This window comes from Equus quagga, chromosome 2 (assembly GCF_021613505.1).
Source record: "Equus quagga isolate Etosha38 chromosome 2, UCLA_HA_Equagga_1.0, whole genome shotgun sequence".
NCBI lineage: Eukaryota > Metazoa > Chordata > Mammalia > Perissodactyla > Equidae > Equus > Equus quagga.
The window spans coordinates 38,526,104-38,545,460 of record NC_060268.1 but is presented as its reverse complement, the minus strand read 5'-3'; the positions used below and the strand labels follow the sequence as shown (position 1 = coordinate 38,545,460).

General features: G+C 39.0%; 1 protein-coding gene across 6 annotated transcripts in view; it reads left to right on the top strand.

Annotated features, from left to right (window-relative positions):
• EXD1 (exonuclease 3'-5' domain containing 1) overlaps window positions 1–18,494 on the top strand; it is a 31,097-nt gene extending 12,603 nt beyond the window's left edge. For 5 of the 6 annotated variants that reach the window (XM_046653908.1, XM_046653909.1, XM_046653911.1 and 2 more), the window contains 7 exons: window positions 1,194–1,252; window positions 4,121–4,207; window positions 9,838–9,942; window positions 10,025–10,105; window positions 12,748–12,891; window positions 13,570–13,761; window positions 17,062–18,494. In XM_046653908.1, the coding sequence (XP_046509864.1) occupies window positions 1,194–1,252; window positions 4,121–4,207; window positions 9,838–9,942; window positions 10,025–10,105; window positions 12,748–12,891; window positions 13,570–13,761; window positions 17,062–17,718 (1,325 nt within the window). In that variant the 3' untranslated portion in view covers window positions 17,719–18,494. The remainder of the gene's footprint in view (window positions 1–1,193; window positions 1,253–4,120; window positions 4,208–9,837; window positions 9,943–10,024; window positions 10,106–12,747; window positions 12,892–13,569; window positions 13,762–17,061) is intronic. The other variant, XM_046653910.1, reaches the window with a different exon arrangement.
• The last annotated feature ends 863 nt before the right edge of the window (window positions 18,495–19,357 follow it).

The window sequence follows — 19,357 nt, the reverse complement described above, 5'->3', positions numbered from 1 at the left end:
TTCTCCGCAATGTTTTATAGTTCTCAGTGGATAAGCCTCACAAATCTTTTGCTATACTTATCCCTAAGTATATCATATTTTATACTATTATAAATGGTGTTTTTTAAAAAATTTATTTCCCGTTGGAGAGTTTTGAGTAGAAGAGTAACATGATCTGACTTCTGTTTTAACAAAATCACTCTGGATGCTGTATAGATACTGAAAGAAGGGCAAAGGTAAAAGCATGACTACCAGTTAGGAGGCTATTGAAATAATTTTAAGATAAGTGGGTATGGTGGCTTGGACCCTAGTAGTGGCAGTGTGGTTGGTAAGAAGTGGTGGAATTCTGGATGTATGTTGAGGTGGAGCCGACACGATATGCTGATAGATTGGATGTGGGTATTAGAGAAAGAGAGGAATCAAGGATGGCTTTAGGAGTTTGAGCTTGAGCAGCTTTAAGTATGGAGCTGCTGTTAAACTAACATGGGAAAGACTATGGGTGGAAAAGGTTTTGGGGAGATGATTAGGAGTTTAATTTTGGTCAACATAAGTTTGAATATAAGCCGAGAGATGAGGAGAAAGGTCTGAAATTGAGATATAAATTCGAGAGTTAGCCTATAGATGATATTTAAAGGCTTGAGACTAGATCAGATCACCAAGAGAGTGAGGATGGGTAGAAGAAAGAAAGAGGTACAGGGGCTGTGTCCTGTGCCACTCCAAAGTTTTAGCGGTTGGGAGATGAAGAAGAACTATGTGTTATGCTATACGTCTAATCTTTTAAATCACATCATTGAAAAAATGATTAACTGTCAGGACCCAGAGAATTCCAAAAATGTTGGCATTGGCCCATATCCAGGACTAACTTATTTTAAGTTGTTATTTTTTATTATGAACATGCTTTTAAGAAGTGCATGTCTTAAAGTATTCAAGACATAAACCTATGAGGAAGGAAACATTACTGGATTATCACAGAAAGTGACTAAATAGTCCAGTTCATAAGATTATCATTGGTGGGGCTTTTGTTGATTTTTCAGTTGACAAACAGGATGCTAATAGTGTTCACTGTATGATGGGCTGACGCAGGTGATAATGAAATAACATTAGACGTTTGAGTTGCAATAGAGTAGGAGTTTATGAGTACGACTAAAATTAGTGGGAGGGCTATCCTATTACCAAGGAACAGAAATATATCTAATGCCATCATTCTCCTGTAGAAGAAGAGGAGGTGACATACAACGTCATCGATCAGTTCCAGCGGAAGTTTGGTGCTGCCGTGAGTATTGCCCTCAGTCATTCCCAGTATCGTCTGTATATGGGTGTCACGTCTGTGTCTCATAAATTTCTCTCTTTATTATAAGATCGTTGATATTTTCTCTAATAATTCAACAAAATACGTGAGTGCCTGCTATATGCCAGACATTGTTCTGAGGTCTGGGGTAAAACAATAATCAAGACAAAGTTCCAGCCCTCAAGGAGCTTACATTTTAATGCAAGAAAATAAACAAATAATTGTATATCATGGTGATAAGTGCTATGAAGAAAAATAAAGTGTGGTATGGTGAATAGAGAGACAGGGAGTTACTATTTTATATAGGGTGGACAAAAGAGGTGACATTGGAACAGAGACCTGAAAGAAGTAGTGGAGCTGCCATGTGGATATCTAGGTAGAGAACTTAAGGGGCCAGCCCTGTGGTGTAGTGGTTAAGTTTGGCATGCTCTGCTTAGGCAGCCCGAGTTCACAGGTTTAGATCCCAGGCGCAGACCTACATCACTCATCAGCTATGCTGTGGCGGCAACCCACATATAAAATAGAGGTAGACTGGCACAGATGTCAGCTCAGGGTGAATCTTACTCAGCAAAAAAAAAAAAAAAAAAAAAAGAATTTAATGGAGGAGTAATTAGCAAGTACAAAGGCCCTGAGGCTAAAGCACACTTGAACAGCAGGGAGGTCAGTGTGGCAGGACCACAGTGAAGAAGAGTGATAGGAAATAGAAAGGAGCAGGAGGCAGATCAGGTAGGGCTTTTCAGACATCGTAAGGATTTTGAGTTTGACCTGAGTGAAATGGAGAGCCATTGGCAGTTTTAGAGGAGAGTCAGAATATTTTTTGCTTATATTTTGAAAAGACCATTCTAGATGATTTATTTAGGCAATTTTTCTATAATCATTTATTAATTTGAGATGTCACAGTAACTAATTATTTAGCCTAGGGTACGGTTCACAGATGGGCTTCAGGAGAGTTCTTAAGCTTTCTGTGTAGGTGCAAGCTTGTGCTTCCATATGCACAGGTGCATTTTCTAAGGGAGAGTTAGCTTTCAACAGATTCTTCTTTTCTTTTTTTTTTAATAGCTTTATTGAAATATAATTCACATGCCATAAAATTCACCAATTTAAAATGTACAGTTCACTGGCTTTTAGCATATTCACAGAGTTGTACAGCCATCACAACAATGAATTTTAGAACATTGTCGTTACCCCAAAAAGAAACCCCTTATTCCTTAGCTCTTATCTCTAACCCCTCCCCAAATCCCCAGACCCTGGCAACCACTCATCTATTTTCTACCTCTTTGGATTTTCTTGTTTAGGACATTTCATGTAAATGGGATCATACAATACATGGTCATTTGTGGCTGAATTCTTCTGCTTAGCGTAATAGTTTCAAGATTTATCTATGTTATAGCATGTATCAGTATTTCACTTATTCTTATTGCCAAATAATATTCTTTTGTATGGATAAAACCACATTTCATTTATCCTTTCACCATTTGATGGACATTTGAGCTGTTTCTACTTTTTGGTTGTTATGAATAATGCTGCTATGAACATTCATGCACAGGTTTTTGTGTGGACATGTGTTTTGATTTCTCCTGTATAGATACCTAGGAGTGGAATTACTGTGTCCTGTAGTAACTCTAGGTTTAACTTTTTGAGGATTGGCCATATTATTTTCCAAAGCTGCTGCACCATTTTACATTCCCACCAACAGAATATGAGAGTTCCAATTTCTGCACAGTCTTGCCAACACTTGTTCTCTGCCATTTTGATTATACCCATTCTAGTGGTATGAAGTGGTATCTCATTGTGGTTTGGATTTGCATTTCTCTGGTGGCTAATAATGTTGAGCATCTTTTCATGTGCTTCTTGGCCATTTCTATATCTTCTTCAGGGAAATGTCTATTTCTTTGCCATTTTTTAATTGAGTTATAAGAATTCTTTATATATCAACAGATTTTTTAAAAGGTCCATGACAACAACAAAAAGACGAGATAAGAACTTTTGCTCTAGAAATTTGAAGAGGTACTTGGAAATTCTTATCAGTAGGGAAATACAGCTTTCGTTCCCAGTTCTGTAGCCTTCTTCTTGTTGATTAAGCATGGAATTGAAATTCAGTCTCCTTTTTTTCATCATTGATAAAAGATACTCAGAATGTAGAACACTTTGTGCCCTCTAAAGGAAGATATTGTGCTAGTGTAAGTCACTGTGCCCTTCTATTCTTGAGTAATTTACTTACCTGTAAAATGAGGAGAATCTTGTATCATGTAGATATTTTCATGGATTATGGATTATGGATTAAGGGTCTTAGAATTGTATAATGTTTTGAAATAGGATAAGATTAGAGATAACCAAAGGACCAGCCTGTGCTCCCAGGATACCACCATTTCAGTTTTGAGTAGTCTAATGAATCCAAGACTAAGGGGCCTGTTGAGTCCTGGTTTCTCTCATTCTGAACGGTAGATACTGTGAGACTCACCCACTACGTGAGTAAATTGCCCTGTGTTAGGGCATTGTTCTTTGCATGAGGAATCTGGTCACAAAAACTAGAAATCTTTTCCTGTAGCATCAGTAGTAACAAAAGGTATCTGAGTTTTCAAGTTTTATTAACATTTGGGATATGAATGATTTATTTGCCAGTTGTGAAATAATTTTGCAAAAACTAAACAAAGGATCGGAAGCATTCAGTGTGATTTGTGCGTGTATGTGTGTGTGTGTGAAGCAGACTCCTGTTTTGGATTAGTCAAATTTTGTAAGTTTAAAAAAGATGATCCACTTTGTTTATTGCTAGCCATTCACTTGTGCCATTTGTGAGGTCGTAATTGCAACATTCATTCTCTGGAGGTTTTTATTTTCTTCCTTTCTCACCAGATGCTCCACATCAAGAAGCAGAGTGTCCTGAGTGTGGCAGCAGAAGGAACTAATGTGTGTCGTCATGGGAAACTATGTTGGCTTCAGGTAAAAGATAGATTTTTTAAGACTTTTTATTTTGAAATAATTGTAGATTCATTGGCAAATTTATTTTGTCTTTTTTATGTCACCCCAGTGTCACTGTCCTATAACTTGTTTGGAATGTCTTTCACTCTTATAGTACTCAGTTTATTCTTTTCAAAAGGAAAGAGCTTCTGTCTCTTTATACGTTTACGTTTGTCATCATCATTGCTGTCTCACAGGCTCTGTTCAAGGGCCTCTTTCCAGCTCTGTTCTCGTACTTTAGATGTACGAAGAGTTTCTTATCTTCCCTTCTGGTTGGTAGCCTTCCACAGCAAGTTTCTGCCACATCATTTTCATTTTTTTGGACCTGGGAGATGTCAGATGAGGGTCCCTATTATATCAAAAGAAGTTTGTATTGAGCTTTGAATAGATGGAGGATGTTTAGCCACTTTCGGCTCAAACTCAGCAGCATCAGTATTTAAGGGGGGCCAAAAAGCAGGCTCAATCCCAAACCAGTGTCTTGTATGCTTTGAGTCAGGACCAACCTCCCCCTACTGAGAGAATACTTTTCATTAGGCTTGGCAGTCTGCCCTCCTGAACACCTCCCTCTGGAATGCTCGCCTTCTCAAAGGGAAAGGAATGGAGGGATAAAGCCCAGTTTTGCTCAAGGATTAGATCCCCTTTCTTGTTCTATGCACTTTCTAGGTATACCTTAGCTTTTAGATAACTAGGTTTGAGTTAACCACACAAATGCAAGATACTGAAAACAAACCTCCACAAGCAAAAAAGCAAAAATAAACAAATGAGACTACATCAAACTGAAAAGCTTCTCACAGTAAAGAAAGGATCAACGAAATGAAAAGGCACCCTGTAGAATGGGAGAAAATATTTCCAAGCCATATATATGATAAGGGGTTAATATCCAAAATATATAAGGAACTCATGTAACTCAATAGCAAATAAAAATAAATAAATAATCCAATTTAAAAATGGGCAAAGGACCAGAATATATAAATCTTTGTATATCCAAAGAAGATACACAAAATGCCAACAGGTATATGAAAAGATGTTCAACATCGCTAATCATCAGGGAAATGCAAATCAAAACCACAATGAGATGTCACCTCACACCTGTTAGAATGGCTCTTATCAAAAAGACAAGGGATAAGTAATAGCCAAGATGTGGAGAAAAGGGAACAACCCTTGTGCACTGTTTGTGGGAAAGTAAATTGGTGCAGCCACTATGGAAAACAGTATGGCGGTTGCTCAAAAAATTAAAAACGGAACTACCATATGGTCCAGCAATCTTACTTCTGGGTTTATATTCCAACGGAAATGAAAACAGGATCTCAAAGAGACACCTGTGTTCCCAGGTTTATGTTGCAGCAATATTACATTATTTACAATGCAGCAGTATTACAGCATTATTTACAATAGCCAAGATCTAGAAACAACCTGTGTCCATGAATAGATGGATGGATAAAGAAAATGTGGTAAGGGGCTGGCTCAGTGGCGCAGCAGTTAAGTGTGCACGTTCCGCTTCAGCGGCTCAGGGTTCGTCGGTTTGGATCCCGGGTGCGGACATGGCACCGCTTGGCAGGCCATGCTGTGGTAGGCATCCCACATATAAAGTAGAGTAAGATGGGCACGGATGTTAGCTCAGGGCCAGTCTTCCTCAGCAAAAAGAGGAGGATTGGCAGCAGATGTTAGCTCAGGGCTAATCTTCCTCAAAAAAAAAAAGAAAGAAAGAAAGATAATGTGGTAAATGTATACATTGGAATCAGCCATAAAAAAGAAAGAAATCCTGCCTTTTGTGACAACATAGATGAACCTGGAGGGCATTATGCTAAGTGAAATAAATCAGACAGAGAAAGACAAATACTGTATGCTCTCAGTTATATGTGGAATCTAAAAAACCAAACTCGTAGAAACAGAGAATATATTGGTTGCCAGGGGTGAGGGGTGGGGGAAATGAGTGAAGGTGGTCAAAAGGTACAACTTCCAGTTATAAGATAAATAAGTTCTAGGAGTCTAATGTACATGGTGATTATAGATAACAATACTGTAGTAAATACTTGAAAGTTTCTAAGAGTTGATCTTAAAAGTTCTCACCTCAAAAAGAAGATAACTATGTGAGGTGATAGATGTGTTAACAACACTTACTGTGGTAATCATTTCGTAGTATATACTTATATCAAATCATCACAACTTAAACTTACACAATGTTATACGTTAATTATATCTCAATAAAGATGAGGGGAAAAGAAACCAAACCAAAACCTCTCTCTACCAAAACAAAAGGGTGCTCCCTTGGGCAGCTCTAGGTTATTTCCTAATTTGTCCTGTTTGGTTGTCTAGGTACCAGAGGGGACATTCAGTTGATTACAATTGTTCTCTTGTGACTGGAAGGAAATTAATGGGCACATTTTCTCCAACCAGGTCTTTGGGTTTATATGTTAAATTTTTTTAATCAAAGTATCACATGGCCTATTTATTAAAAGAAAAAAAAATCAAACACAGTCATGCATCATTTAATGATGGGAGTACGTACTGAGAAATGCATCATTAGATGATTTCATCGTTTGCAAACATCGTAGAGTGCACTTAACCCTAGATGGTATATAGCCTACTGTGCACCTGGTCTATATGGTATTAATCTATGGGACCATCATCACACATGTGGCCTACCGTTGACCAAAACATCATTCAGCACATGACTGTAATGGTAAAAAGGCTTATAAGGAAACAAAAATCCTCACTCCACCTGCTTCTTCAGAGATCTGCTATTTTTTTTTTAGAATCTAATAACAGGGTTATTAAAACAAAGTACATTTGTGTAACACTTTACAAAGCACTTTGACACATGTTATCTCATTTACAGTTTTCATTTCATTCTCCTTCTGAGAGTCCTGTGATGTGAATGTTAATCCATTTGATGATGTCCCAGGGGACCCTTAAGCTGTCTTCATTTTTTTCATTCTTTTTTCTTTTTTCTTCTCAGATTGGGTGAGTTCCACTGCTTTGTCTCCAAGTTTACTTATCCTTTCTTCTACTTCATCTAGTCTGCTGTTGAACCCCTCTAGTGTATTTTTCAGTTCAGTTATTGTATTCTTCAGCTCAGTGACTTCTTATATTTTCTTATATTTTCCATCTCTCTGTTGAAGTTCTCACTATGTTCATTCATTCTTCTCCCCAGTTCAGTGAGGATCTTTATGACCATTACTTTGAACTCTATCAGGTAAATTACTTATCTCCATTTCATTAAGGCTTTTTTCTTAGGTTTTATCTTGTTCTTTCATTTGGAACGTATTCCCTTGTTTCTTCATTTGCTTGACTCTCTGCATTGGTGAAGGAGTGGCCTCATGTAAGAGCGGAACCTTGTCATTCAACCCTGCCTCCGCTCCTGGTTGTCTCTCAAACCTCTGTGCTTGTCTAAGCAGCCTGCTTTATTTTTAATGGCTCCCAGTAGTTGAGGGTGTGTCAAGACCTGTCAGTGTCACAAAGGGGAGAATCTCAGCATCTAGCTTCAGGCTGACTGGAAGCTAGACCCTCAGACGTCAACTTTTAAAAGTATTCAAATATATATAGTCCTGATATACAGTCCTGTCTCCTTACACAGACTTCCAGTCCAGCCCCTATTTCCAGCTCCTTACTTTTCTTAGTATCTGCACATTTAATTCCTAAACCTTTATTTTGTTCTTTTGTTTCTTTGTTATGTTTAGTTTTCCCTAGTCTGCTTCCTTTCTGTCAGTATTTCCCACTGTTTTTCTTTAACTTTCAATTATTTAAATGTTTATCTTCATCTGTGGTCAAATATTTTCAGATATAATAATATATCTTAAGATGAAGGTAGCAAACATTTGTTGAGTCATAAAGTGTTTTTAATATCCTTTGGCCCACTTCTCAGGGCTACTTCCAGGAATCTATCGTAAATAATTAAAAATATGAAGAAAAAAATTATGTGAGAACCTATTCATCTTGGCATCATTTATAATGCTGAAAAATCAGAAACCACTTAAATAGTTAACAGTAAGAGACGTTACAGTACATTTGATAGATCTCATGCAGCTGCCAAAAATTGATGACAAATGCAATATAGGAAAATGTTTGAAAGTTTATGAGTGGAAAAAGAAGGATATAGATTTGAATGCATATTATTAGAGCCATATACCTTTTTTGCATAGGAAAAAATGGAAGGGGTTGTTATATGACATGCATGATTCACTGAAGAAATGTATAACAGTGTCCATATGCCTGGCTCTGTTCTAGTTATTGCTTGTAAATGGTGAATCTGACGTAATCTTTTCTCTCGCAGAGTTTACAGTGTGGCAGAGAATTATTTTCCAAACTCTTGTAATGTGTCTATTCAACTTTTATAATTAAGGAGGTAGGGGGCCTGGCCCAGTGGCACCGTGGTTAAGTTCACACGTTCCGCTTCTCAGTGGCTCAGGGTTCGCCGGTTCAGATCCCAGGTGCGGACATGGCACCACTTGGTAAAAGCCATGCTGTGGTAGGCGTCCCACATATAAAGTAGAGGAAGATGGGCACGATGTTAGCTCAGGGCCAGTCTTCCTCAGAAAAAAGAGGAGGGGGGCTGGCCCCGTGGTGGCCGAATGGTTAAGTTCGCACACTCCACTGCAGGCGGCCCACTGTTTCATTGCTTTGAATCCTGGGCACGGACATGGCACTGCTTATCAAACCACGCTGAGGCAGTGTCACACATGCCACAACTAGAAGGACCCACAACGAAGAATATATAACTATGTACCGGGGGCTTTGGGGAGAAAAAAGGAAAAAATAAAATCTTTAAAAAAAAAAAAAAGTGGAGGATTGGCAGTAGTTAGCTCAGGGTTAGTCTTCCTCAAAAAAAAAAAAAAAAAGGAGGTAGGGAAAAAGAGAAGGGATTGACCATTTAGATGTCAAATTCTAGCAAACAACATGAAAGTCCGAGAATGGGTGCCAGACAGGCCTGGCAATTGCAGCTGTATCAACAGTTAACTCCTGAAATGACAAAGATGGCCTCAGATTGCCATGTGGCTGGCTCCCTAGACCTATTTGGATCCTTTTTTGCGTTCATTTTCTGACTCAGCAGATTATCCAGCTGCACTGCCTTTGTGACTTTTATGACCAGAAACAATCTAGAATTCTTATAATTGTATAAAAGTGATCTAAAAAGCAGTGTTTCACATCCTAACATTTGTGCCAGTGTATTTGTTGCCTGTTTTAAACTGCTGGAGGGTAGGGAATCTTCTCTTATGAGTGATTTTTTATAACATCCAACACAATCATGCATATTATGGAGCTCAGAGAAATAGTATTTTGTGTTATTAACATGAAATGCTGCTCATTCTCCTTAAACTTGTAATCCCTGGAGTGTTAGAACGCCATAGATGAGACGTAAAACATTCTGCTTGGGACTGTAAAAAGCAAAAGGCTAAATCACCAGCTTGTCTGTTTTTTTTCCTTTTGAAAATCACAGTGATAGTGTCTTTTTTAACTTAAGATCAGTTTAAACCTTTTTTCTCTAAGAAACCTTGAGTGCCTATTGTTTGCTTCACAAGTGAGTGTGTTAAATATGTTACCACATGGTTTCCTTGATCCTTCCCTAGTTCTTTCTCATCCTGTAATATGTGTGTCTGGATGGTCTACTGCAGGTGGCCACAAACAGCCGAGTTTACTTATTTGACATTTTCCTTCTGGGAAGTCGTGCTTTCAACAATGGACTTCAGATGGTATTGGAAGACAAGAGAATTTTGAAGGTAAGTGTGTAAGCTGATTCCTCTGCTAGTAAGATAAGCAGCCAGGTCCTAATTATTCTGTCTCTGTCTTCTGATTCCATAGGTTATCCATGATTGTCGTTGGCTTTCTGATTGCCTCTCTCATCAGTATGGAATTTTGCTGAATAATGTCTTTGACACACAGGTACATGCAGGGGAATGCTGAATTCCTTCCAGCATACACAGCCCCTGTAGAAATGGGCCTCGTCTGATGAGTGCTTGAAAGTCTTTGTGTGTGTGCCTCTTTCCTGCCCACTTCTCGTGTGTTTGTACAGTATGTGAAAACATTTGGTGAACTGTGAAAGCACTGCAGAAAAGTTACTTAAAAGTATTTTGGATTTTTTTCCTCATTTGGCTCCAGAATTTGTCAAATAAGAAACAAGCAGGGCTAGCCCGGTGGCGCAGCAGTTAAGTTCACGCGCTCTGCTTTGGCAGTCAGGGGTCTGCCAGTTCAGATCCTGGGCATGGACCTATGCACCGCTTATCAATCCATTCTGAGGCAGGCATCCGACAAAGAAAGTAGAGGAAGACGGGCACAGATGTTAGCTCAGGGCCAGTCCTGCTCAGCAAAAAGAGGAGGATTGGTGGCTGATGTTAGCTCAGGGCTAATCTTCCTCAAAAAAAAAAAAAAGGAAAAGAAACAAGCTCCATATTCTGTAGCATTCAGAAACTCGAACAGTTTGCAGGTCGTTCAGAAGTCTGACATGGGACACTTAGTGTGAGGCGAACAGTCACCTCTCTGCCTTTACCACATATGTCTCAGTTAAGGCTCGTGGCTAGTTGGCATCTAGCTCAGGGATGCAGGTTGCCCTAGATAAGCCCAAAAAGCCTATTCTGCCAATGACAGCCTGAAGAGATGTGATTTTCCTCTGATCTAAAGGACCCTCAAGAAATGAGAAATTCCTAAACTATACTAGCTCTTAGAGCTGATCTGGGTTTCTGGTTTGGCTGTGAGAGCAGTAAAATCACTAGTTTTTACTAGGTTCTTCTAGTCTTCTAGGTTTATACCAGTGAAAGGGAGATCTTGAATATCTAAAGGCCTGGAACCTTTGGAGAGGGGTTCAAATAATGAGCTAGCCAAATATTTTTGAACAGAAATTCCTAAAAGTTCAATTTTATATTATTATATGTAGTTCAAGTTTGCTCTTTAGGTGTCTGCTCATAATGAACTTTATGCACTTCTCTTGTTTACGTGGTCCTTTGGGCCTTCTTTCCGGATCTTTCACGATATAGAAATTGCTTCTATGCTGGCTCCAAAATGCTCATTGTTCCCTGGAGGCCATCAGGCCTCTTGATTAGACCCCACATGTATAGTCTAATGAAAACTTAGCATATCTTTCCATATTTTTCTTTTCAGATTTCCATAGTGCAAGAAGCAGGAATGCAGAATTTTTCCAATTCGTTTTCCTTTAACATAGTGTATTAGTTTCCTCTTGCTGTAATAACAAGTTACCACAAGAGTTAGTGACTTAAAACAACATCAACTTACTCGCTTACAGTTCTGGAGGTCAGAAGTCTGAAGTCATTTTTGGGGGGCCACAGTCAAGGTGTGAGAGGGCTAGTTTCTTCTGGAGGTTCTGAGGGGAAAGTCTGTCTCCTTGCCTTGCCAGCTGTCACCAGTATTCTTTGGCTTGTGGCTCCGTCCATCTTCCGAGTGCATCACCATTTCTGCTCCCATCATCACATCGCTTTCTACGCTGACTGTAGTAAAATCTCCCTCTGCCTGCATCTTACAGGAACACTCGTGATTACATTTAGGGCCCATGGGGATAATTCAAGAAAATCTCCGTACCTCAAGATCTTTAACTTAATCACAGCTGCAAAGGCCGTTTTGCCATATAAAATAACATCCACAGGTTCCGGGGATTGGGATAGGGACAGCTTTGGGGGCCATTATTTAGCCTACCACACACAGATAAATAATTATTCCAATTCTTAATTTTATTACCTTTCCTTACCAAAACTTTACCAGAGTTGCTAATAAACAATAAAAATAGTTATTACAGGGCCGGCCCCATGGCTGAGTGGTTAAGTTCACGCGCTCCACTTTGGCGGCCCAGGGTTTCCCTGGTTCGGATCCTGGTGGACATGGCACCGCTCATCAAGCCATGCTGAGGCAGCATCTCAGATGCCACAACTAGAAGGAACCACAACTAAAAATATACAACTATATACCTGGGGTCTTTGGGGAGAAAATGGAAAAATAAAATCTTTAAAAAAAAGTAGTTATTGAATATTAGCTTCCTTTCCCCATTCTCCAAAGTCACCATAAAGTAATAAATAACCATAAGGCAGGCAAATAAAAGAAGGAGAAAAGAGGGGCCGGCCTGGTGGCATAGCGGTTAAATTCGCATGTCCCACTTTGGCGGCCTGGGGTTCACTAGTTTAGATCCGAGTGCAGACCTGTGCACCGCTTGGCAAGCCATGCTGTGGCAGGCGTCCCACATATAAAGTGGAGGAAGATGGGCATGGATGTTAGCTCAGGGCCAGTCTTCCTCAGCAAAAAGAGGAGGATTGGCAGCAGATATTAGCTTAGGGCTGATCTTCCTCAAAAAAAAGAAGTGGAAAAGAAACTAGACGAGGACACATTAAAGTTGGGTGATCCTTTTTTTTTTTCCTAATTTTTTGGAATAAGTTGATTGAACAACTTTAAATTTTCTGATGGCATTGTCTATCATATAGGTCCTTGGGAAAAATGGTATTTAAAGACATTTTCCTAAATATATTTCTGCCACGAGATAGCTCTCTATATTCTACAGACTGGTCTGTCTTTTTTTAATGCCACAGGTGGCAGATGTCTTTCAATTCTCCAGGGAAACAGGCGGCTTTCTTCCAAACTGCATCAGTACTTTACAGGAGAGTTTAATCAGACACCTTAAAATAGCCCCGAAGTATCTCTCCTTTCTGGAAGAGAGACAAAAACTGATTCGGGTGAGTATTAAAGGATGCCCCGGATGACATCAGTTTTTTCAAGTGTTTTGTAAGTCGGATTATTAGCATATTATATAGAGAAATGATAGCTGCCATGTAAGCACATGAGCACGGCCAAAAATCTTAATTGTTCCAAATGGGAACAGTTTGTTTGTGGCCTCAAATGGATGAAAGCCAGGATCCAGATTTGTTAGTTACCAATTAAAAAGTACCCTGAAAGAAATTTTCAAGTGGGGACCAAGAGGGATTTTCTTGGGAATTTGGATTAAGACAATGGAACAAAATCATCCCAATTGTTTCTCCCAAAGTACGACAGATTTTCTTTAGCTCCTGATAGCCTTGCGTGCAAACTTAGGTCATGATGATGTCGTCTACAACTTTGGCCGTATAATCAAGTCTGCTGCCTCCAGTTTTAAATGAGAAATCCTGATCTCTCCCTTAATCAATCTCTCTCTCCGCCCCCCCCCAAGTCTTCCCCCCTCACATACATACACACACTGTATACACACATAAAGTGTGTGTGTGTGTGTCCTTAGAAGTCTAGCCGTACCATGGATGTAGAAGGTAATAATTGAAGAAAATGACAGTAACAGTGTTTTAAGTTAAGCAACAATTAGATAAACAGTTATTTTCTTTAAATTTTTGCTTATTCAGAGAAAATTGTTTTGGCATCTCTAGGAAAATCCAGAAGTGTGGTTCACACGACCTCTTTCACCTTCTTTACTGAAGATTTTGGCCCTGGAAGCTACCTACTTGCTCCCCCTTCGCTTGGTGCTCCTGGATGCCATGATGTCCGACCTAACCACCCTGGTGGACGGGTACCTGAACGCCTACCGGGAGGGGTCTGCAGACCGGCTCGGAGGCATGGAGGTAGGTGAGCTCTCTGTGGTGTGTCTTCAGGACTTCCGTTTCTGCCTCATTCCTCAGGGAGGGCACAGTAATCCCCACTCTTCAGAGCTGCAGCAAATTTCTTTTGGCAAACTTGGTAATATTCTTGAAGGAGTTATAGCTTGGGCTTAATCCATCTCCTTGAGCCCCCTTTCACAGTATTATGTTTCCAATAAATATTTCTGTCAAAGAAAAGGTAAATTCAAGATTTCACTATGTTTTATTTTTTCCTGAGGAAGATTCACCCTGAGCCAACATCTGTGCCAATCTTCCTCTATTTTGTATGTGGGTCGCCAGAGCATGGCCGCCAACGAGTGGTGTACCGTCCGCCCAGGAACTGAACCCAGGCCACCGAAGCAGAGCGTGCTGAACTTAACCACTAGGCCATGGGGCGGGCCCCTCATTAGTTATTTTTATGAAGCCAGCACAATAGAAGAAAACTATAGACCAGGACTTGGCAAACTATTGCCCTAAGGCCAAATCTGGCCTTAAAAACAGTCTGTTTTTGTACAGCTCACAAGCAAAGAATGGGTTTTATGGTTTTAAAGGATTGTGAAAAAAGAAAAGAAGAAGAGTATACAACAGAGACTGTTTGTAGCTCACAAAGTCTCAAATATTTACTGTTTGGCCCCTTACATAAAAAGTTTGCAGACTGCTACCATAAACCATTCTCACTTAGGAATACTGATGCAAAATCCTAAATAAAATGATAGTGTTTTGGGTACAAACCCCACTTAGATGTATTATACTTTGCTTTTAATGTGTTTCTGGATTCTAGTTGCAAGGATGGTTCAAAGTTAGGAAATTCTCCATTTTACCAGAGCCAAGAAAATCTTGTGATTATCTCATAAATGCTGAAAAAAATTACTTTACAACTTTTTTTGTATTTTGCTCTCACTGTTAAGAAAAAAGAACATGAAAATCCTTGCATACTTTGTTCGATTGGAGAATTTTAATGTTTTTCATTTAACATTGTAAAACTAAGGACAATTTTATAACGTTTTTGTATTTTGCTCTCACTGTTTAATGCTGAAAAAATTTTGATAATATTTTATGTACATTACTGATTAAGGTTGGAATAGATGCTTTAACACAATAAAACATTTATCCCAAGCGAGAAGATGACATAATATTTGATTGGGAACACTAAAAGCATTCCAATTAATATCAAGACAAATAAAAATGGTGACTATCACCACTACTTCAGCATATTTTGAAACTGTGAGCCCATGAAATTAGAAAACAACAAGGTGAACTAGAAAAATTGAATGAGAGGAGTCGAAGTCCTGACTTGCTTATGATACAACTGAAAACCGAAGAGAATCGACTGAAAAAGACTACCACAAACAGAAAGACAATTCAGTCAAGTCGTGGGTACAAATATAACATAAAAATTAACAGCTTTCTTTTATCATATGCACAGCTGGAAAATATAATGGGAGAAAACATCCATTTGTAATTGTAACAAAAAAGATAGTTTATCTAGAAATAAATCTAACAGGAAATGTGGAATATAGAGTTGAAGAAAATGGTAAAATATTACTGAATGGCATAAAAGAGGACTTAAATGAATAGAGACACTAAGTGTTTTTTAGCTAGCAATTATTCCTAAATTAACTGTTAAATTTAACTCTATTCCAAGAAAAGTATTAACGCGAGCATTATTTTGGCAAACTGTGATTATAGTGTGTTTAGAGATAAATAATCTTAAATAAGAACAGTTCTGGAAGATATTAAAACATATTATAAGTCTACACTAAATAAAACAGTTTGCAACTGGCACATGTGTAGGCAGATCAGTGGAACAGAGTAGAAAACCCAGAAATAGATCCAATCTATATCTGCCAGCATGGTTGGGATAAAGACAGAATTTCTAATCAGTGAGAAAAAGATAACTCTTCAGTAAATGGCTTTAGGCAATTGACTAACCATTGTGGGGAGGAGAATCAGAATTGGATTGCTATCTTTTTCATTACACCAAAATAAGCTCTATGGATCAAGTATTTATGTAAAAATGAAATTATAAGATTATTAGAAAAAAAACATAGAATTAAAAGAAAATTATCTCACAGTAGAGAGTGCTTTTCTTCCTCCCCGACTTTATTGAGGAATAGTTGACAAAATTAATACATGTATTTAAAGTGTCCATTGTAAGGATTTAATATACATAATTAACACATCCATCACTTCACATACTTAGCTGTTTCTTTCTTGTGTGATGAGAATACTTAACATCTACTCTCAGCAACTTTCAAGTATAGAATACCAAATTATTAACTATACTTTCATAAATTAAGGTACAGAAGAATACACAATAGTATGTTACCATTTTTATGAAATAATTTTAGAAAGAGTTATCAAAATAAAAATTTGGGGGAAAATAAGAATTGAAAAATGTATTCTAATGAAAAGATAAACATGGGGCTGGCCCAGTGGCGTAGCAGTTAAGTTTGCGGGCTCCACTTTGGTGGCCCAGGGTTCAGTGGTTCGGATCCCAGGCACGGACCTACACACCGCTTATCAAGCCATGCTGTGGCAGGCATCTCACATACAAAGTAGAGGAAGATGGGCATAAACGTTAGCTCAGGGCCAGTCTTCCTCAGCAAAAAGAGGAGGATTGGTGACAAATGTTAGCTCAGGGCTAATCTTCCTCAAAAATAAAAAAGATAAACATTTAATGAGGGATATATATATACACACACATATGATTGTATATGCATAGACTACCTTTAGGAGGCTACACAAGAAACTACCTTTAGAGGATTCACATGGTAAGTCATCTGGGGCCAGGGTGGAGGGGACACTTACTTTTCACTGTATGATCTTTACACACACATGCACACACAACTGTGGATTCAAAATATTTACTTGAAAAATAGCACTACTACAGTTGAAGACACTAGAGGGTGCTATAAGAATATATTTGGGGCCCCGCCTGGTGGCACAGCGGTTAAGTTCACACATTCCACTTCTTGGCGGCCCGGGGTTCACCGGTTCGGATCCTGGGTGCAGACATGGCACTGCTTGGCAAAAGCCATGCTGTGGTAGGCGTCCCACATATAAAGTAGAGGAAGATAGGCATGGATGTTAGCTCAGGGCCAGTCTTCCTCAGCAAAAAGAGGATTGGCAGTAGTTAGCTCAGGGCTAATCTTCCTCAAAAAAAAAAAAAAAAAGAACACGTTTGAATAGACCCTCGCTTGCCAAATACTTAGTAGAAGTGATTTTAAGGACCATATTCAGAAGGTTAGTTATAGTTGACCTGTGTTCATTTTTTTTTCTTAGCCTACAAGTATGGAGCTTCCAGAGGAACTGCGTCAACTCAGGGACTTCCAGAAGCAGCGCAGAGAGAGAGCTGTAAAAGAATATCAGGTGAACGCACAGGGACTCCTAATAAGGACTGTGCTGCCTCCAAAGAAGTCAGTGACAGAGACGGCAGCGAAAGAGGGAAAAGTAAGAGGTTTCCTACTTTGTAAAAATTCTAGGCTAGACAAAGCTCCAAGTTTTATGTCTCACAAGGACATAAATTTGCTGAAGGAAGAATCTAAGAGTAAACAAGCTACAACAGAACCTCAACATCTGCCTCCCTTAGAGGAAGAAGCCAGTGAGGATGCCAGGAACAAACTCATTTGCCCTGAGTCAGAGGGGTTGGAGGACCAGGAAATAACTCAAAAAGAACACCTTAAACTACCGAAACAGAAGTTTCAGACAAGATTGTCTTTGAAAGAGGAGATAGAACAGTTACTGACGGTGAAAAACAAGGAAGATCTAAAATGCGCAAAACAAGATGTTTCAGTGTCTCCTTCCCTTCCTCAGGAAACCAGAGGCTCTCCAAGTGACACCTTTCCTCCTCTTAGAAAAGCTGTGCTTCCCACACTTCCTCCCTGTCCAGCTTTGGAGAAGACTGATTCCTGGATAAATCCTTCTCTACATCTGCCCTAGAGATCTGAAATGTGTTCCCCAGGCCATCAAGGTGGCTCACTTCCCCTGCCATCGGGGCCTTCCTCAGTGGAAATTTATTTGTAAATTTAGTTATGCCCCCTGCAGAGGCTTCAGGGAAAATTGTGCCCCCTTGCTTACTCCTACATTCCTGGGATTTGATTAGGATGGGAATGAATAAGTTAAATAATGGAAGAAGTAAATTCTCTGATTATGTCACTGTGCAGAAATGTTCCCAGTGGCCAGAGTGAATTATTTCTCATAATTTGGGTTTGGAGGATTTGAAGAAGAGAAAAATGTTGGGCTCAGTATCTGGAAGAATCTGTACTTTTAAAATTTTGTTGTGTTTTTTGGTTTGAAGGGGGTTGGTAAAACTCTCAGCCATAAGTTTAACAAAATTGGTACCCGACAACTTTACCAGTATTTTTTTCCTTTTTAAAATAGTATTAACTTTAATTTATCAAGTAGACCTCAATAAAGCTGAAAAAAAAATTAGCTTTATTTTTGAATTTTGGCTAACAAATATTACTACAGAAATCAATATCCCAGTTTTAATTTCTTTTCATTCTATTTACTTTTAGCAGATCTCTGTCTGTTTTCCTAACTAAGCGAGGGTCTGAGTGTGTGTGTTACAGAAACGTGAAGTTTGATTCTACCCTGTTTGCCTGGAGTTGGTGTCCTTTCTTAGGGTGAAAGGAAGGCAGCTTGCACTGAGCCTTTTTTATTGACTACTTGCACGTTGTTCAGATTCGTTTGTGTGCAAAAACCAATAAACCTGTTTTGGCATTAGGTTCTCTCTCACTTTTCTTCATTGGGTCAAAGTAAGAATAAATTGGAACATGTCTGGATTTCTAGGTCTATAGTCCAATTTAGAAATCTGTAATGTGACTGTTATACAGGACTCTATCACTTATTGCACTTAGGGGAAACTTAGGGACATCCTTGTCTGCACTTGATTCTGTTATCAGTGCCACTGAAAGAGCTGTGCCCTTCCAGCTCAAGTCCAGATCTACCATCAGCCTAAGATGAAGGCAGGACCAAGCGCAGTCAGCTCAGCCCTGCAGTTGCTGGGCCTCACTTTGTCCTTGGTTTAGAAAGTCACTTGGGGCCAAGGTGGTTTCTAGTTCATCTTGGGTGAATGCATCTTCAGGTTGAGTTCAGAATGTGGTTAATCTAGGTTTACACTGGAAAGGGCATGAATTCCTGTAAAATTCCTAGAATTGATTTCGCTTCTTATGGAACAATTAAGTTACCATACACAGTACATATACATATAGGCTACAAAGAAAAATGTAATATTCTTCATATTTAAAAAAAAGATTCTTCTTTCATTATGCATGTTTTGTGACTATACTCAAAAAGAACAATAGGACTGTGTTGGACCTTTGTTGAGCCACTCAGTATGGTAGCCACTAGCCATATGGGGCTATTTAAACTAAATTAATTAACATTAAATACAATAAAAAATTCAGTTCCTCAGTTGCACTTGTCATATTTCCAGTACTCAATAGTCCCATGTGCCCAGTGGCTACCATATTGAACGTTGCAGCTATAGAACATTTCCATCGTTTCAGAAAGTTCTATTGGACAGTGCTATTTGAGAAGTACTTTGACTCCCAGAACTAAATGAGCCTTCTGGGTT